The sequence below is a fragment of the Neodiprion lecontei genome, chromosome 3 (assembly GCF_021901455.1).
Source record: "Neodiprion lecontei isolate iyNeoLeco1 chromosome 3, iyNeoLeco1.1, whole genome shotgun sequence".
Classification (NCBI taxonomy): Eukaryota; Metazoa; Arthropoda; class Insecta; order Hymenoptera; family Diprionidae; genus Neodiprion; species Neodiprion lecontei.
In genome coordinates, this window is record NC_060262.1 from 29,512,173 (window position 1) to 29,533,814 (window position 21,642).

General features: G+C 39.1%; 1 protein-coding gene across 7 annotated transcripts; it reads right to left on the minus strand.

Moving 5' to 3' along the window:
* Positions 1-596: 596 nt before the first annotated feature.
* LOC107220475 (RUN and FYVE domain-containing protein 1) lies at positions 597-20,256 on the minus strand. 7 transcript variants are annotated; one of them, XM_046733606.1, is made up of 13 exons: positions 20,019-20,256; positions 19,217-19,282; positions 14,953-15,131; positions 14,771-14,880; positions 14,427-14,634; positions 14,181-14,344; positions 13,910-14,072; positions 13,723-13,839; positions 13,475-13,615; positions 11,494-11,591; positions 7,905-8,121; positions 6,679-6,918; positions 597-3,587 (listed from the first exon to the last, which is right to left on the minus strand). In XM_046733606.1, exons 1-13 carry the CDS (start codon positions 20,206-20,208, stop codon positions 3,447-3,449), a joined length of 2,034 nt encoding a protein of 677 aa, XP_046589562.1. In that variant the 5' UTR covers positions 20,209-20,256; the 3' UTR covers positions 597-3,446. The 7 variants fall into 7 exon arrangements, 6 of the variants coding, with proteins under 6 accessions (XP_046589562.1, XP_046589565.1, XP_046589564.1 ...); XM_046733609.1 differs by lacking the exon at positions 20,019-20,256 and adding an exon at positions 19,573-19,875; XM_046733608.1 differs by lacking the exon at positions 19,217-19,282 and having other exon boundaries at positions 20,019-20,255.
* Between the last annotated feature and the right edge of the window lie 1,386 nt (positions 20,257-21,642).

Here is a 21,642-nt window from a genome sequence, read left to right on the forward strand (position 1 = left end):
AGCGAAATGTAGGTCTCATACATTCGTGGCTGTAAATCCGAAGGTGAATATATTTCATATATATATATATTTATTATTATTATTGACCGACATGCGAAGAAACGTTGGTACCTGCAATGAAAATAATACGTGTAGAAATTAAATTTGATATCAGAGATTTCGCCAATACTGATAATAATTCGTTACAGAATGTAATTTCTCGTTAAACTGTTATAGTCTATGATTTTTGTTCTCCCCTCATTCACGACTATTTCTGGGGTTCGATCAATTACTTCGGCTGTACACCACTCCGCAGCTAATTTCTGCTGATAATTGATGAGTTCCGTCTGAGGGAGGGGATTTTTATTATTTATTTCCCAGTATAAATGACATAAAACTTAATTCTTCATATTCTAATGGATGTTCACATACCATGTATGTCTGATTTATATTCACCTGCATATGTCCACTGTTGTGAAGGATTAAAGACGAATCTCATACACATTTCAGGTGTCTGACGATCCATTACGCGATACGTAATTTCTGGACGCATGGGATGAGGGAATAGGAAACAAAAGAACTGAAAATCATTAATTATAACAATTTTTTTTTTTTATTCGATTCTTAATACAATCGATCATTTTCATCATCGTCGTTCTATATCTCTTGTGACACAATATTTTATAATAATTAGAGCACTGCACTTCTGCTAAAAATATAGACAATCGTGAAGCGCATAGATTGCAATCACTTACATATTTACAACACCCATTTTGAATTATGCATATATACACATTTTCATCGCCCCTTTGCGTTCAACTCGGAAGAAGGGTAGGTACATGCATACAATTTTTAAATCATAAGTCGGTGGGCGGCGTAAAATTTTACAAAATTCAATTTTCATGACGCGATCACTGCCATTGATCTATGAAATTGAATAAATTTGTAATACTAATTAATAATATTCCCTTTATGAAAATCCTCAAACAATCGTCATTGCGCCACAAATAATTCTGTGTTCAATGAATTAATGTGCGTGAAGTTTCTATTCGCGGCACCACAATACTGTCTTATTAAACATCGCGTGATCGCTATGAAATTATCACGGATTGCTAAATTTCAATTATATCTTACAAAACTAAACGGTGCAAAAGAGACGTGTAATATTGCCCGAATTGTCATCTACCGTATTAATCGATGTTATGTAAGGTTCAACTGCATCGGTTCGGACAATTGGAAAACGTATGGCGAGTATCGTATCGATTCTTGCAGCTCTTCGCATCGGCTTCACTGCAGCTGTCGATATGCGCATCAACGATGAGCCGAGTTCTGAATCTTTGATCGTGCCCGAGTCTAGCGCAGGGTGGATGTCCAACGCCTTGCCCGATGAGAAACGAACGTCTCCAACGTCGGCGGAATCGTTACCGCTAAATATCGTCAAATTGCACTGCATTTGAAAACGCGCGGCAAAATCGGATCTAATATTTCCATCAAGGCCGCGTTTCCGATTTCCCGTCTTTCATCCGGGAACTTATCGCCTTCGTAAATCTGTATCCGGATAAGTAGTCGTAAATAGTTGTCCGAGGTAGGTGAGGAAGACTATTAGTCAAGGTAAATATGGTTCGCCAAGGTGTCAGCTGCCGCACGAACCCCACTCCGTAATCCGTTACATACACACGCGTGCATTCACCGCGACACCCTATTCAAATGGTATCAGACTACACCTCGAGTAGAGGAGTCGGCTATCATGATTTAGAGTTTAAACTTTTACACTGATTTACGTCTGTTGAATCGAGTAGGCACACGTTACAACGCGGTAGGCGTGTGACCTGCATCGCAATCCTATCGCGGGACCATTATTTACCGATCGAATATTATCGGCGATTTGTTTTACCTTTACATGCACAGGTATGTATATTTATACGCATATGTACCGCGGTATCGATCAGCGGGGAGATTCGGATGAACTCGCTTTTTATCTCGAGCTTTATTTTTCTTACAGCAAGGGACGATGTGCCGGATACAGAGGAACTGGTCTTTGTTACGTATACATGTATGGTAGCCAATCTCGGGGGCATAGAATTTTGTTAAGATCGCATGCTTTTGTCTCGCCTTAATTGCAGTGCATCGTCGACAAAACTCGAGGTTATATTAATGTATACTGAAATCGTACAATTATACATGGGAATTTTACCGTCTGCTAATCGGCGAAATTAATTATGCGAATGATTCTGAAATTTATTCAACGATTATAAATTCTACCGCAAATATACATATGTACCTCGTTTAATATATAATATAATTATCGTTTGCCTAAAAAAATTATTGATATATGCAATTATACGTAATGCAATTTTATGCGCAGTTATACAATTATCAGGTTTATTGCAGACTGACTTTAATTTCCTCGGTATCATAGGTGTATAAATTTGTCCGAGACATTTCGAGCGAATTTCATTCGGAAGCACATCCCGAGATGACGCACTTGTTACGATGGTACTTCTGCAGATATAAGCAAGACGGTATAATGCAATTACTTGATGTGGTAAATTTAATGTCGGTTGTAGGAAGTTAATCATCTGAAGCGAAGGGTATCAAGTGTGATTTTGATTTTTTTGCATGAAAAATTCTGTGCTTGAAACTTTAGACTCTGTTCATTATTCTAAATCTATATGTAAATATAATAATTCAATATGTGACCTACATTAATGATTTTTATATGGAATTCAATATGTTGTTAGTTATCCGGATGGTTTTAGGACTGTCAAAATTATCGTATGAAAATATTTCTCCAAGTACATTTCTTATTAGTATGATCTATTTGTTTTTTACGAAACGTTTCTAAGATAAGAATCTAATTTTCTCCAGAACAATATATATATATATATATATATATATATATATAATAATAGGTCTAACGTTTTCTGTATATATGTATATGCATATGTATATTTCGTAATAGGAAATAAGTTTTAAACTGCAAGCGTATCAATAATTATATGCACACTTATATTATATTAATGATGTCAAAATCTGCGGAAGTAAAATTGCAGTGCTTCAACTTACCAAGCAGATCACATAACATTATAAAGGCGGCCGGATATTCTGTCATGCATAATATAGGAGCTTGTGGAAAAAAAATACGTGTCTTGATTGAACGACTTGGAAAGTCTGCGTGTCCGCTAAATCTGTTAACACGAGCAAGAGCGTTGATTGAAAATGATAAACTTGAGAAACGGTAGTTCTTTAAAAATGTCAAACAACTCTCGTATGGATTGAGATGAGATATCTTTTTTCGATATTTGCGATTTGTCAGGAATCCCCAGCTGTCGAGTTTCGAACACATAACACTCATTTAGGCACGATAATCTTGCACCGTTTACCAAAAGCTACGCTCGAACCATAATGTAATACTTTTAAATCTAATGAAAATAACGGCGGTGGTTGTACGCAACGGAAGCTGAGCGCTATGGCATCACGGAATATCGGCCAACCAAGAAAACGTGGCATTCGTCGCACACGCGCACAGGCTTCGTGGAGTTTGGCAGTGCGATTGTATTGTCACTACAGGAATTGCAGAAGATCGCACCGCAGTTGCGGCAGTGATGCTGAAAAAATGAAAAAATATTTTTTTTCATCAATTTTGTATAATCGGCGATCAAATTCAACGATTATGATTATTCTACTCAAGGAGAGGGGAAATGAGGGGCTCTTTACGAAGTGGAGGGCAGCGAAAGAGGCACTTTGCGCGTTCGATTAATTTCTTAATACTCAATTGGAAGGGGGTTAAAATTGAATAACTCATCTTCAACTCAGCTTGCCGAGAGGCGTTGTAATTATTAAATATAAATTACGGCTCTGCGGAAGCTCGATGTTTTCGAGAAAGGGGTGAAAATTATAAGTGTACCTAAGTTTGAACACATCTGATGGAAATCAGAGGCAATATGATAAAATTGGATGGAATATTTTAAGGATTGAGTAAAATCGAAGTTTTCTTTGTTTTTTGCAAGTTGAAACTAACGAGTAAGTTGTTAAGTGCGGGATTAATGGTAATATTAAGACCGTTACAGCGTCGATGTTGAAATATATTGAACTTAAATTTTGCGAAAAATCGCATACATAGCACCACGCAATGTCTGGGTATCTAAATTGAATCGTTTGAATATTGGAATGAACATTCCGAGTCCCGTGTTATTACGCTGGAAGAAGTCGAATAATATAATTCCGATAACCAGTTCCCTCCCGAAAGTTAATTATTGAACCGTCTCATCCACGTGACTTATGGCCGAAATGTGGTAAAGTCGGCCCTGCTCCACCCCGCCAGACTTCAGTGCCAACCCTTATCGGCTAACAGTACCATTTATACCCGGAATAAATCTACAGTACGAAACTTGGAAAGAAGGTATAACTAGTTGGTGATAATCGGTTAGGTATATAACGGCTAACTCTCTTGCAAGTAATCTTATATCTTTTCAACATTTCCTCGGATGTGTATATATATATATATACATATTTATACATATATATTAGGGTGGTTCTTATTTCGGTCATGTCAGAATTTCTTCTCGCTCACCCCTCTCCAAAAGTAATAAACATATATCGAAAAAAATCTGGTTAAATCCTCGAATTTTTGTGATAACTCAACACGCCCTGCCAAGCAGTCGAATTTTGATTTAAAAAAAAGCATGCGTTTGAAATTTCTTTAAGAAAACTGTTAATTACTTTAAAACTGTATATTATAAAAAAAATTCTGGCTATTCTTTGGAAGATTTAATGCTCTACAAAAATGATCTGTTATAAAATTATCGTATATCTAATATTTATCACGTTATTAGCGACAAAATGAAGACAGCTCTTCGCCGATAACGTGATAAATATTAGAATTTCAACCTTGAAATGAAAATGGTGTACTGTGATTTAAACGTTGCGAGGCCATTTTTGACGTTCACGCTGAAAAATTGAATAAAAATAAATACATTTTCAATACGCGTTCAACAATCGAGACAACATACTAAAGAAATCGCGATATCGATGAGAGTGAATAATATAATTTTCAGTGAAAATAATACAGGTGGAGTTCCAATTTTGTATAAAGTTCGTAATAATCATTTCTTGGTGAAAAGTTTTCTTATCTAGCTAAACGGGCATTGACTCAGCAATAAACTTCTGCACGGCACAAATCACGGGGCAGAAATTGGAGCCGAGGTTAGAATCGGCGTCGTCGCGAGACGGCTTCGCCTCTTATTTTTATTTTCCATTTTTAGTAACGTTTTCTTTTCTTTTTTTTTTTTTTTCTCTTCTTCACTTCTTTCTCCCTCTTCTACCAACTTCCTGATTTCCATTTAGCCGCCGGCCCTCACTTAGCTAGGCAAATTTATCGCCGAGCCAAACCTGCGGTAACGTTACCCGACCACTCACCACCAATCACTCGATTTCGTTCAATAGTAAATTATTCGGGGTAGCAACCGCGACTGTGTGCTGCTGCAGGAATTACCGAGATAACTCCGCCGTTACAAAGATCAGAATTATAGCCTTGGGAGTAGGAATTGCATCCGCGCGAAGAACCGAACACTTTACCGATATGCATGGACATTGGAACGAATCGAAGGGATGCGAAGGAAGTTACCAGTCGGAAATCAATCCGAACTGCCCGACCTTCGCCGTTTTATAAACTGAAGTGAAAATTTTTGTCAAGCAGTCTCTTTCGCGAGGAGGAAACGCGAGCCGCCGAGCAATGGGTGAGCTAATTTACGATACCGGATTGCGGAGCACCCGCTGTGAGTCGGTGCCTCGACGTCTTTATTTTTACACTTTATTTGTTCCCTGCATTCCCTGCCATTCGTGTGTTAAAAGTCTTCTACCCTCTCTTTCTCTCACCCTTGGGTTTTAGGTATTTTTCTCGCATCCCCGGGCGGAATGAAAGCACCGCATCGCCTTTCGCGAGCCGGAACCTTAGGTGGCCTATTCTATATTAAACAGTATGCTAATACACCCACTGTGAGAAAAATGACTAACAAAGATACGCCCCGGTCTTGTTATTATGCGGTAACTTACCTCGTGTAAAATGCGGGAAAATGTATTCTATACGTATTTTACAGGGCGTGCAACAACGTCTCTATTACATTATATGACCGAATATGCATGTCATCATGAATATATATCGACTGATCTGACTACAATAATGTAATAATACCACTCAGCTGAGCAGATAAGCTCCGGCCAGCCTGCCGAAATCTGACAAGTGACTCATCTTGGTCACTCGGCTGATTCCAAATCCATCAAATATGATCGAGACTTTGAGGATTAATTTTTCAGAATTTACCAACGCAAGAATATAAAAAGTCGATGATAGGGAAACTTTGAAATCCGGACATGAAACTTGATCAATTTTCGGAAATAAATAAAGAAGTCGGTTCAAGTGTTGAACGAAAAAAAAAAATTCAACCACGATTGCGTTGCAATTTAAAAAAAAAAAAATCCATTTTCTTTGTTAAAAAACGTTGGCCTTGACACATAGATACTTTCTGAAGTATGTATATATATAATATATAAGTATATTTTTAATGGTAGCTTCAGCCTTTTTTAATTCTCTTGTTCAGTTGTTATTCGGAGCTTTTCACCACCCGACTGCACGGCTCGAGTAACCCTCAATTACCACGAATGACAGGCAAAGCGCCGTTTATATGAAAAATTTGGTACCTTTCTTCGTGCGATGTTAAAATCTCGATTGCACCTTTTGCACTGTGTGACGAGACGATCGTTTGCCCAGGAAGCAGCGCCGTTTTGTTGCGATTGTTGCACGCTATCGGCAGCCTCCCGCAATTCTACAGCTGCCAATTTGGCAGAGCTCAGCTGTCCTCCGAGTTCTTCGAGCGTTCGTTCCTGCTCCGTACAAATTTCCTTGAGGGCGTAGTGTTCTTCTTGCAACGCCAAGAATTTCTGCAACGTAAGAATCAAGTCGCGTGAGCGAAATAAGTGTGCTTGAAAAAAAAAAAAAAAACTACCTATCTCCGAATCAAATTGTGCTATATTGCCTCATTGTTCGCCAAATTTAAAAATACGAACGGTCGTTTGTTTAAACTTGCTATTTATTTTTTGTACAAGTTTTTCTCATTGTTCTTAACCCTAGTGAGTCGTACCTCGGTAGAATCTCATAACAGTCACACGGAGTGAATCTCGTCTCAAACGTGATATTTTACTTCAAAAATGACTTCTAGGAATCTAAACAAAATATCTAGGTATTGTTTAAGGATTTTAGAAGAAGCTCTCTCAGTTTTCCTAACCAAAATTGACTGTTGAAGTACTGTAAAACATCGGCAAACGGGGTGCAACTCATCCGCAGTGACCTATTAGGGTTGAAGTAACAAATCAACCCATTATCATATAAAATATTAACTAGAAAACAGTTATCTACCATTCGTATTGAACCAATGAGCCCACTCAATTTACTTGATATACAGCTAAATATATTAAGTCTCGTGATAATCGGATATTGGTGATTTAGAACTCCTTTTCAAACCAGAATGATGCCACAAAATGGAGCAATTAATTCCTGACAAATCGAATAATTCGATTGAAGTTTGGATAATTCGGTTTTACCGAATGATTGAAAAGACAAAATATCCGATTGATTCGATCAGAATATCAGACATGCGTTTATTTTACTATTTTTTTATTCTACCGCACCAAGCCGCTTAATCAATGATGATTAATTAAAGTACTCGTTCTATTGTCGTGCTTCGAACGAATAATAGCGTCGAGTTACTTCTAAGGTCTGTAAATTATCAAGTATAATTTTTGAAAGGAGTTGTATAACTATTAGATTCGATTCGATTTTACATAATTACTACTTGCAAGCCCGTGAAAAGGGTCTTGTTCCGTTGTTGGGAATAAATTTAAACGCATCTTTATTCAAACGTATTTACCTCGGCAACCTCCTTCAACTGATCAAGTTCCTGGTGAAGCTGTGATATTTTTTCCCGGTCCTTGACGGAGGTCTCCTGAAGGGCGGTTCTCCACTCCCGTTCTATCCTGAGCTCTCCCTCGACGCCGCTTGCCCAAGCCTCACGTTGAGCCGCTTCCGCCCCGACGACTCGAGCCCGCTCCTCGGCACCGGAACGGATGCCCTCCAGCACCTTGCATCTGGTCAACGTGAATAACAGGTAATCCTTGAAACATTTTTGTTCAATCGCATGCAGTTTTACGGAGGTTTCGAGGGCGACGATGACACGGCGCGCAACGGGATCGTGACAATTATCGGTGATGTATTCATTCGCTTCGGAAGTTCACTTGAATCTTTATGGATGCGGTCGGGTTTCATGCTTTTGGATAGGGCAAGGCCAGTTGGGACAAAAACAGATGACAACACGTCTATGATTAATCCACGAACAATTGAATGATATTTTATCAATTCCGGTGCCGGTTACTGTTAAGAAATATTATTTTGCAATCGGTAATCAGACTCAACTGGGCATTATTGACATGAAAGTCTTGGAAAAGACAAAAACGACACGTACACGGACTCCTGGTAACTACATTTGATAGCGGAATTGAATCTAGCGTCTCATTTTCGGAGATCAGTATGGAAAAACTTGGCGAGTACACTTAATTGATTTGCTTGTAAAGTAACCAGATCTATCGTATGAGATAAAATCGACTGGATGGTAGTGAGTTTGCAGTAGGTATATACAACGCGTTCGTATAACAATTAAGGGATTTTCGTTAAATAACCTGCCAGGCAATAGTGATTAATTAGTAATAGCCAAAGTTAATTGCGTTCACAAACTGTTTGATGATCAATTAATTATCTGCACTTAAAAGCAATTGCGATCAGTCAGCCGGGCAAATACGACTTTGTCTTATACCTTAAACTTCGATGAAAATCCCATCTCCTATGGGATTGGAATAACATTCTACTAATCCATCGCAGAATTTGAAAGATAGACGGGTCAGTTGAGTACAAGCATGGGATGAAAGAAAAGTTTCACGTCGATATGTGAAATTCAATTTATTTCCAAGAACCCATAATCTTTCAGATGCTCTACGAAATGTTCTACAATTGTTGTGGTTGACATCAGTTTTCATCTCACGCCCGCCAGTAAACCATTTTACGAATCAAGACCTGTGATAAAGCCAGATTTTCTATACCAAAAGTTAATTGACTCATCCAATCGATTACTCGGAGTAGATTCATACGAAATTATGTCTAATCTATGAGATCTGAACGTGTGTTGCATAGACAATCAACCCATATTTCATGCCGAACTAGGCGATTGTTGTTTACTAGTATTCTGATTCGTACCAGCAGATAGTATCCACTATAATCAGATGCTGGGCACTTTGGCGGCGACAAAAATAGCTTTGGAAAAGTTCTACGAGAATAAATTAATTAATTTAGAGTACGCCTGAAATTCAACTACGGATTTCTCAATATCTACAATAATTGACTCATTGGTAATGCTGATTATCGACATGCGATATTATAGACGACTGGAGGTGACTGAAGAATGATATTTAACCTTCGGTTAATGCAAGTACAATTTTGTTATTTGATTAGCTAGACACGAGAGTTCGAACTCAGATCTGAAAGAATCATTAATCAACAGTAACGGTTGTAATTTCTCAATCACTAGAAGTGTCACTATACAGAGTTACTTTTGGTTATTACGTGACTTTGGTTCTATTTCTGAGTGTTTCATTAATTAATTCACTCTGAGAAAATAACTAACATTCAGACGCTACGCGAGTATTGATTTCCCGTAATTTTTTATATTCACTGAACTAATCAGCATAATTATACAGCTTGCGTAATAAATGTACTTTAGGAAAGCTGCACCTAATAGACAAACTCTTAACTTACCTTATCCGCTGGGAATAAAATTATCTGACAACTCTAACATGGACGTGATTGCAATGAAAAGCAAAGTAAGGCCGTTATCTGCTGACGTAGATTTTTTTTCAATTTATATAATTTACCTGTATCTGAAAAATTATGCTTTGGAGGGGCGGAGGGTATAAGATGAAGTTTTATTTGTCATATTCTAATCGGATGCAAGTATAAGGCGTACAACAGACAGACGAGACGATGTAATTCTGACCACTAGCCTTAGGGTAATCAAATACGGTATGGTTTATACATTAATGTTTTATTTTTTTAGTCTTATACAAGCACACGTGGTGTCATTATGAGTTATATTGCTGATCGCTTGATATATATGTATATATGTATATTCGTGTGTGGCACCTTAGCGAACATAGCGAATATACGTAAATTTGTTATTAGAAAATTGCGTTACTGCATTTTTACACCGTTATTCGTTTGCATTGTTATTGGCCGTGAAACATCGAGCGGCAGGATCCACAAATGATCTAATTAATTTCTATCCAAGAAAATCATCCGCAAAGGTAAACATGAAAATAACGGTACATCTTGCATGTAACCCACACAGCTACGTTTATACGCAGTCCACCTAATTACATTTAAATAAAATAATAACTCACTTCGTTTTTTTTTTATCACAATTTTAATACTGGAACATAAATATATTTAATATTCATACCATAATATATGTTAGCTGATAGCGCGATTTAACGGTAAACGATGTACGCAATGCCCGTTCGGTGAAAAACAAGTGAACAACTCATACCAACGGATCATCGTATCGTGAATCGAATATCGATTGAAACTTTTCTCTTCATCATCATCACCGCTTTCTTGCGATCATTCTCAAATACCCATTCAACAATTATTGATAATGTTCGTCGATCATCGAGTGCGGTGCGGATGAAATACTTATTCGAAGGTTACAGGCTCATTATGACATGTACACCGACACCAATAGTTAATTGCAAGGTAACAGGGAAGTCAAAGCCCCATTCACATATTCACCATAAACACATATGACATTAAAAAAAAAAAAAGGAAAAACCCTGTAAGCGAAAAATCGTACGTGTCATCGTCCCTCTGTTTCTTGAATTACCGCTAACTTGTAATCATAATGATCATGAAAGTTATATCAAAGTTATCTCGGTTTGGCTTCAGTAATGATTGCCATTAATATATAAAAACCAAGAGCGTATTAAATCAGAAAGTCTATGGAGTGGGCACGAATTGTTCGCGCGAGTTTAGACTAGAATAAATTCAGGCACGTATTTCAAATTGCAACGTGCATGAGAGTCGCCCAGAATCAAAGCTCGAATTCGACTAGAGACTTTTAATATATAATTTTATAATACAACAAAAATATTCCCAGCATATTCATCTTCGAAATATCAACGTTACATGCACTTTTACTCTCATCCTAACATATCCTAAATACCGTTAACTTCCGTACAATATGACACCATCACTGATAATTGGCGATACCGTGGCCCTTGAAAAACATGGTACGGAATGGCTATAATTGTTCACCCCCAGGGACAAAGAAACACCACAAAAAAGAATTATCGGAAACAAAGAAGAGCATGGGGTACATTTGAGTTTCAGTGATATTAGTAAAAAATATGTAAACATACTTCTCATCCATTTTCTGAATGGTGTCAGTCATGGAATGTGTCTTTGCTTCCAGCTTACTGATCAGTTCTGTCTTATGCTTAAGCGAGCCCTCACACTCCTGAAATAAATCTCTCTTAATTATATCGTTGAAACAATGTTTCGTAGTATCGATGGTAACATCTCGCTGTAACCGTGCTGGAAATATTTTAAAAATATTAATTACAATTGCCATGCTTTCGGCGCACGTTAAATCTTTCGATTCAAAGCTAATTATTCAGAGTATAGATGCTGTGCCTAATATCATGTGCGTCCAAAATATGAACCGAGTACGGATACAGCTGAAAAACAATCGGAACATAAAATCACATTTCTGTAATACAATTACGAACTAATATTTTTCTCAATGTAAATAAATTAGATACATAGCAAAGGAATGATGTTTCGCGGTTTCATACTGCGAATATCTCAAATCCAGCGAAGTCAGTACGCAAATAACGAACCAGCCAAATTTTCTCACCATCGGATGTAATTAAATTAGAAAATAATTCATCAATCGGATAAAGGACAACTGTTTTTCAGCAAATCAATCTAATAACTTGCCATGGGCACTAATCCAACCAAGAATTCGTTCTTATCAGCTTGAACTATCACGTATCATGATAGGCTTAGTGGACCTGGGGTTAGCCGGAAAAACTTGTACCATGGAAAACATAATTATAAAAATGGTTCGCGGCGAAGCATAGAATCCCCAACAATCAATAATAATATCCCTAGAACAAAGCGCCTGCTACACAGCTATATATCGTTGCAAAGATAAAACTGAAATCATAGTTTGGAAATAAAAAAAAAACATATTGACAAATTCTCACTACCAGCGAACCAATTAGCCGTTTGAATTTTGTTAAGGGATACTAAAAGCGAATATCCGTTGATTTTTGTTATACGCTTCGCTCTCGAACCTCACGTTTTTAAACTTTGAGTGGATACCGCGCCAAATCAATGCGAAACACTCGTGAAGAGCTGGTTCCATAAGGAAAACGAAAACGAAGAGTAAAAAACAAGAAGCGGTAAGCTCAATCCCAGGACGCCTCAATCTTTCGCTTCCTCGATGGAAGCTTCTCTCGGTACTTTTTCCGAATTGGCTGTCCGATCAGGGTCCGACTGCTGGAACCGAGCGAGTTCGCCAACGGACACCCTAGGCGAGGTGGGACTATTTTTTACAAAAGACTTGGATCCGGTTACTGGAGTTGTTGGACTCCGACCGCATTCCGCATCTTTCATTAGATGGTTGTATTTCTCGAGGTTGTTCAGTAACTTTCCGATCTGATTCGTCTTGGCATGAAGCCGGCTCACCATCTCACCTTTCTGCGTCAGCTCGTGCTCGCACTCCTACAAGTCAAACATCGAGACAGACAAGTAATGAATTTTCAAAAGACGGCAAGAACAAAATGACGCTTCTCGTGTCGCCGGATAACATTTTCCTAAGCTATTTTCTATCTTCACGTTCCCAACTTGCAATAGGTATCCTCATCTAGTTCAAACACAATGCTTGATACGTCAATCAAAGGGCTGGTAATACGCAAATAGCATGGGCACGCTTTTTGAGCATTCCTGCATCCTAATAGAAGTTTTTTTCTATCGCATTATCATGATATTGGACTAAAAGTTAAATTCTGTGCAATATGCCAGATCTCATGACCAAAGGTGATCAAAGTAAAGGCAGTTGTCGTAACGTATACGTACTTTCAACGCACAGCCCTTCAACAGACGACGCAGTAAGCTTTTACATGCGATGAATTGTTAAAATTAAAGAACACAAAATTGTGACTAGAAACCAAATTTCACTTGGGTTCACGAGTTATCGAGGTTTACAGATCGGATAAGACCGAATTGAGGATACAGCCACTGTGAAATACGGATCATGCATCGTTACAGAAATTATTACCTGTGAAATATGAAATATAATCATTATTTAAAATTGAAGACAAATGGTTACGTCACCTGCAGCTTTTTGTACATCTCCAAATTGATCGATTTGATGTCATCCAGCTGCCTTCTCAGAGATATTATAGTGTCTTGTTTCTCGTGGATATCTTTTTCCAACAATTTCATGGCAACCTCCATTTCCGACTTCATGCTGACCTGCTCCATAAAATGTTTTCAGGCTTCTTTCGCGAATTTACATATTTCGAACAGAGAACATCAAATATCGGGTGGAATCAAAATTGGATTAAACCAACGTTACGAACCTGTAATTCCAGCTCCCTTTCAGCCTCAAGTCTTTGCTTTTTTTCCACTTCTAGCCTACTTCTCAACTCCTCTATCTCTGACGTAGTCTCTGTGATTTTGACGGGTGCTTTTCCGTTCTGAAATAAAGCGGAGCCTGTTAATTTGGACACATCTTAAAATCATTTTTGTGTCAGTGAGGACTCGTACCTCGTTTGGATCCTTGACTTCGATGCCCAGTTCTTTTTTCAGTTGCCTGTTCTCGTCATGGAGTGAGAGAATATTGTTTTTCGCAATTGCCAGATCTTCCTTCATGAGGGCATTCGTCGTGGTGAGAGATTCGACCTTTGTTTGTAGATTCGTTACAGTCGCACTGAAATACGATTAAGATCGGGATGATTGAAGTTCACCACTCGAGATCATGCGAAATCTATCGAATTTCCATACGACTGATTCTAGGTACAAACAGTTTTGGCCCTACTTTAGATGCCTGTTGAGCTCCTCGATGTAATTCTTTTGGTCTAGAACAGTGGTCATATTGTCGTTCTCCAGTTCGTCGTCCGGTGATTCGCCTGGAATGTGATTGCTGCTTCTGAGGTAAAGGGAGAAGTCGATTACACCCTGCTGGCAGTCCAGGTCTTCTTCCTGTTTCGCGCAATCGATACCCATCAAGATAATTAGCATCGGATTAACTCTATCACTCGCTGCCAGGTTTCGCTACACTAACCTTGACACAGAAGTTGCAGTCTATAACATTGAGGCCAACCAGCAAACCCATTACAACAATGGCTTCGTCGCTCATCATTAGTGCGTCCGGTTCAAAGTATTCAGATAGAATGTCGTCCTTGTGATCGATTAGCACTTTTAGGTAATCCGCAAGTTTTTTTTGCATCAGCGCCATCCTCAGCCAAGCTCGTGCTCGGCCCATCGCTGTCCTGAAAATATCAGGACTTTGAGGATAAAATCTTCATTACACCAGTTGAGTTGAGTTCCGGCTTGAATTCGCGAAATAATATCCACAAGCTATTCCAGACTGTGTTTCACGGATTTGCGAATGAGGTTGATTGATACCTGACGGTCGGTAGGTCGCGGATACTTGAGGTGATATCTTGTGCTTCGGGACAGTATTTTTCCACAAGTTGAAGAATGTCCCAGAGTTCTTTTTTCGGGCCAAGGAGTCCCTGGAAAGTCAATTCGTTATTTGCTGATGTTGATTATGTTTTGACAAGACTGCGTTGAGCTTGCAGCCATACCTTCTTAGGCCGTAATCCGTGTCTAAGGACGTGTTCGAGGACGATGAAAAAATGCTGCAAAGGCATATGATCCGAGTCCAGCATACGTCCATATTTCAGAGACGTCTCGATCAATTCCTTAACGATCAGCTTCGAAATATTGACTAGGTTGCTTCGTTCGATAATCACTGGATCTCGTGCTGTAAAAATAACAAATTGCCCAATCCGGAGTGTCAGGATCACAGCTAAGGTGGGCTTATTTATCTTCTCCGTCGTTCAAATTTTGTCGAATATTCGAAAAACCGTGATACTCTCTAAGTCATGTAGAACTGTCTTGGAACTTCAGACCACGTATTCAAATATAGACCGTGTATTTAGAGTAAAAAATTTGATGGATTGTCCCGCAATTCATATAATCGATTCGAGAAGCAAAGCCACCGCTTAAATTTTGCCATCGCATGCGGCACGAAAAGAATTTAGCAAAAATTGAGACACTGCGAAGCAAGCCAATACAGATGTAATTGTACAACGCGCAATACAACTGCAGCGTCAAATTGTGTAAACAACTGCACAAATGAAGAATGCAGAAAATAAAGTTTCAATCCAATTGATCATGTATTGGCATGACGCGGGAGGAAGCACAACGTGTGTTACGATCAGTTAAATGGCATGCAACAAAACTAATTCGAACAAGGCAGAGTGAGATATGTCAAAGCTGAAGCTAGTCAACCTTTACCGAGTACCCAAACCAAGTATGAAGTGAAAAAAAACGAGTTCCACCCGAAGTTGTGTCTCTTACCCTTACATGAAAGCATGATGACGATTAATACGGGAAGATAACGAGAGTAAATACAGTGAATCCAGAGTGAAAGTTTGAAAAGACGAAGAAACAAAAGATTAGCGACAAGTTAAACATTATACGCTTTTACTGATTCGATGAGTACAGCGTCTACAGAAGAATTTAAAGGTGATTCATTGAGCCCAATTGGCATCGTCTACCTCATGAACGGGTTTCAGACTTTTTCCATCAAAATACAGCGTATATCAAGGATAAATCAGCTAGGAAAAGAGAAAAAACCGGTTAAGAAATTTCCAGCAATACTGTGTGCGCCAGTCATAGTGAACACGGCTAAAATAACATCCCTGCTATAATAATACGTAGAAAATCCGAATAACACAAGCTATCAACAGTAAGAGAAAAGTTTTTATAGTTATAACGTCCTGAATGATCAAACTCTGATGTTTTTATCCAACTCTATTTTTTTGGGTTTATTTTGTTCATAATAAAAATATCTAAAAATCGCCTGAACCAAATTTCACAAATAATTATTTCCAAACGTGGAAAAGAAATATATCTCTTCAATGATGCTATAAAAACAGACGTTCATCATCAAAATCAAAATCAAAATCATTAGATTCGAATCAAAAACACCAAAATTGAATAATTTTTTACCATTTTCTTTACGGAACTTTTTCTCAAACTATTGATACCGCAGCTTGTGTTATTCGAAATTGCTTAAATTTATTATTATCACACAGTATGGTTGTTCCGCATCGTGCGTATTCACTATATCATTGTCACAAACAGTGTTTACGGAGATTTTTCAACATTTTTCTCGTTTTCCAGCCTCCGATTCCAATTTGATTGCGGGAGCTTCATCCTTAGATTGCTCCGCGATTATTCGAGTGCAAATAATAATACAGACACAAGAAGCTGGAGAAGAGTGGCAATGGTGGCGAGCTGGACATAAGTGCGTCGCAAAGCGAAGGAGTTTCGTGTCGTTGGTGACGGTGTCGTTCGTGATGGTGGTTTGTACCGCTAAGCGGCAACGGAGGTGACGGTGAACGCTGCAGGGAGTCCTGCATCGAGAATTCGACGTCCTGAAGCTCCTTCAGGCATAGCCATTCCCCGTCGACGGATACCCGGAAGTTGCAGAGGTAGATGGTGTCCTGGGCCCCGGCCATGTCTTGTTCGATCATTACCCCGCCGTCGCCGCCGCCGCCGCCCCCGTGATGATGTTCGCTGAAAGGCCGCAGCTTCACGCCGGTCTGAGATTCTTGTCGCATAGGAATTCGTCCAAGGCGCCCTCTGGTTCTCGATATCGACCGGGTTCTATGGCGTCACCGCTGACCGCTTTTGCAACTTTTCGCAAAATCCGTACGCGTTAAACTGACTGGTTAGGCGACTTTGGTAGGAAGTCCTCCAGCAAGCAGTCGCTTCCTTTCCCGGATATCCTCGTATTTAATTCGGGCCTCGGGCCCACTTCCTTCGGACTGATATTTGTGATTTATTCGGTTCAAGTCCGCAACGGTTGACGGAAAAAGAACGGAACAACAACAAATAAACGACACACTCTCCGAAGTCACTGGTACCACGTGTTATTCGTACTCTGCAGTTTGCTTGTAGTTTCATTTAACGTTTTCCCTTCGGCGACTCCCACGGGTCCCATAATTATGTTTTGCATCAATTGCACTGCAACGCGGATTAGCGATGTCTACAAAACGTAGTATCTAAGGACGAACTGTTTTCTTTTGCGCAACCTTTCACGGCCCGGTACGAAGTCTTGGCCTTAATACAATTGTTATCATCGCAAAGAGCGAAAGGTCTTGCACTGAAATCTTTCGAATGCACTCTGACAGCGCAATTCCCGGCGAAAATGTCCAGAGGCAAAGGGGCTGCCGATTATTGATTTTTGCACCGACTTTGCCTCCACCTACGTTAATCAATAATACCGCCAACACTGGCATCGCAAGGTGCTGCTTTCGTTAGACACAATTCAGAAGCAGTAAGACCGCTTGATTACCAGTCGGCAAGGTAGAACGAGTGAGACTGGGCAACATCCGGTATCGTGAAAATTGGCATTGGAAAGTCCAAGAACTTTTGGACGTCATTGTAACCGATTACATATAGGGGTACATTCTGCTGGATATAACAGATACGCAGATGCAGTACCATTGTACTGTTTGTCGTTATAGTTTGTGCATGGAATTACTAATACTCTGAAGTGAGAAAAAGTTGGACAATCAGTTTTCCAGCGATTCATTACACATATGTATTCCTGTAATAGGTCCAGGAACCGGAAAAAGTTCTCGGAGGATTCGAGGACTTGAGATTCTAACTTGCTCTGCTCGCCATTTTTCAAATATATGTATAATAAACCTCAGATTCATTTTGTGGAAAGCCTTCGATCTATCGAGCACTTTTCAGACCACTGTGGCTTGAAGCGAAAGTAATTTAGTTTCCCAAGAATTTTTCCATCAATTTAACTGTTCGCAACTCAAGTCCGTTATTCTTTCAGTTTTACTACCGTTATCAATCTCCGTGGCAGAATTGTTATTAGATACAAGAAATGCATAAGAGGGTTAGTACCGGCAAAGAAAACTTAAGAAAGTATCAAGAAAGCAATAAGAAAGCGAAAGAGAGACATTCAACATAGAGAGTACAGATTACTTTTATTCCTTCTGTTAATGGTGAATAAGGTTTTTTATCAGTCTGGTTTTACACTGACCAGTTTCTAGCATTCATACTTTCCGAAATTGATCCCACAAAACGTAAGAGGAGTCCTTCGGTTGCTCCACGCGCAGAGAAAGTATTTTGCAAATTCACCGAATATATTTACAATTAGTCATAGGAATTATTTGCCTCAAATATTTTTCATTCGAGACAGATAAATGGCGTTTCGTTAAATAACGCAATTCGCTTACCAAATTATAAAATTTCTTCGACTCTAAAATACACTTGTTTCACCATATTTGACCCAGTCAAATAAATGTCTTCGTTCTTTGTATGCAACACCTTCTTTGTATTTTTTAGATTTCCAATCCTGCAGCTTGCGTTAGTACCAGCATGAAATTTACGATCATATTAGCGTCAAAGCAACAGTAAGCAATAATAATACGTAGAGACTCACAGAAACAATAGGTATGTTACGTATTGTGTATAGTCATGTTAATGTTTCTTGGTGTGAAAATGCGTTATGTTATGTGTGCGGTATATCGTTTAGTACTTCTTTTACATCACTACTACATGCCACAATTCCAATTCGAAAATGAATTTTCATTTATTCCATACTAAACAAGCCGCGAATGTGCCAAATCACTGAAATTCCGTTCGTCCATTTCTCTTTCTTCTTATTCGCTATGCGCACAATTTTCGGCATGAATACAATTTTTTTCCTCATCTTTCAAAGGTCAAGTATAACGTTCCATAAAAATAAATAATGCGACCTAATATTGAACTTGGGTAAGACATATTTGTACACCATATCGAAATTTCGTTATTTACCTTTTGCCTCATAGTTGGACTGCGATCGTCCAAAATCGTACGAGATATTCAATTTTGTTACGAAATCTGTGAACCACGAATAAATTAAATTCATATAATATTCGATATTGGTTTCTCGAAAGAAAAGATAACGATTCAAACCTTCTTAAATAATTTATTAACAGATTACAGCCAGTAGTTAACGTTTATAAATCAACCAGAATGATCAATAATTGTATCAACTGCCACGTGACAAATCATTCAAATTTTCGATACGACACTACAAAAACGAACAAGATATAACAGCATACAAGAATTCTACGGAAAGTAAGTACCAAAGGTTTTTCAATCGTACAACATGTACTGAAAATAAATACCGTGTATCCATTACTACAAGGTGCAGTTTTCTTGCAATGCAATTCCATAGGCACAGACGCGAATAGAACGCACCGCACGCGTTGGTCCCGAAAACGCGCGAAAAACACTCCGATCCTCCATTGTCAGTGGATTCAAAAAGTAATGCGGTATTCCGACGAGCCGTGCAGAGTCGCCACCTGGCGTCGCGACGCTCACTGTCGTCTCGACTCCGAAACTCGACGGAGACAATAATATGCCACGCGCTTCGGACGAGCAGTGGCGTCGGCGCGGCGGTTTTGGCGTCGATTTAATTGGCCAGAAAATCGCCATCGTCGAGTGCCAATAACAGCGGAAATTGTTGTTTTTTGTTTTTTTTTTTTTTATCTTTTTGTTTTTACTTCCGTTTCTCCATATTTGTTGTTAAAAATGGAATTTTTGTAAACAGAATGACATGCAGCCTACTTACGCCTCGGTGTCCACCACGCGTCCAACTTCCGAGGCCTCGAGACGACGAGGTCCGGCCACCTGTCTTCCCGAATCGAATAACTGGACGGTGATCGCGAAACACTTTTGTCATTATCGTCAGATATAATGCTACTCGTCAACGATTTTTCGGACGGTGAAATTGGCAAATCTTCACTGGTTTCCGCAGCCATGTTTACATTCGGTGTCACGCACCGAAGGCAGTCACACAGTTATCGATAGACGCTCGACGATTTCTGACTAGCGACTCTTCGACCTCGGGACAGTCTCGATATCGAGCTTGACGGCGTATTTCAAATCGCACCGCGGGAAACTACTACGCAATTGGCGGTGGATTCGAATTCTAAAAATTTCTCTTCTGCATTTATTTGGCTTCCTTATACTGCCTTTTTTAATCACAGGCGATTCACTTTGCCTGGAAACGAGCCGTTTCAAAGGCACTTAATTTATGTCGAAGGTACATGCGATGTATTTCATTTAAGGAATTTTCGCCTTTTCTTAATGCGAGTAGGCTATGACTAATAAATTCCGGCATTAGATGAAAACTATGTAGAGCCTCAGCGATTTAAAAACAATTTTTATGGATTTACGAGTATCTTTCAATTAATAAATGGGCTCCGCCACATTTTCAACAGAATGACGTTTGGCACGATGGCGCGAGTCAACATTCACATCAATGCAAATACTTATAAGAATGACACCGTGCCAGGTTGAATAAAAGTAAAGAATCATGTTTAATTTAACTCCTTGTTTGTACGTATGTCAGATCTCTACTTGCTACAGAGATTAAACAGTATAATTAGCGACCGAAAACTAGTGGAAAATATTGTGATAAGTCGTGCGTTGAGTCGCGAAACTTTTTATCTTTCCAGAGCGGTGTTCACAGAATCGCGAATGCAAAATATCTCTTGGCTATTCTGTATGCTCCGTTTTCGGATTCTGATTTTCATTTTCCTTCTATTACGTCAAATATCGTGATTCAGTTCAAGCCGGTTGACTGTCAACAGGAAGAAAGGTCTCGTCATCCGAAGCTCAGGCTATCTCCCCGCAATTTTTTCCGCCTCCTCATTTACTTTCCTTCTTTCTATTTCGTCGTCTCTCTCTCCCTCTCTGTCACTCTGTCTGTACTCTATTATATCGTGCTGTCTATCTCTTCTAGTCACACAGTAACTTTTATTTTATTTTATTTTGTAATGCTCTGTGGCTACATTGCCTAATATTGTTATAGACATGAATAGATCTCTCTTTCTCTCTCTCTCTCTCTTTCTCTCTCTCTCCCACGAACCCCGCATGGGAGACCGAACTCTTCGTATTATTCGGACAGTTTAAATAACTAGATAAATCAAGTGCTCCAACTACTCGAATAGTTCGGATAGTACGGATACCCGGTTGCTCGAGTACTTGAACTATCCAGATAGTCTCGATATCCAAATTTGAAGCGTTGGATTCGGCGGATCTGGGTTGTTCGAATAGCCCGGATATTCGAAAAAGTAGCAGCTCTACTTTATATCCAACAAGCCTACGTTACTTTGTCCTCAAACGCCCTCAACCGCAGACAATGCGGTAAAAATGTTATGGCCGCACCCAATATTATGAGCCAAGTATTC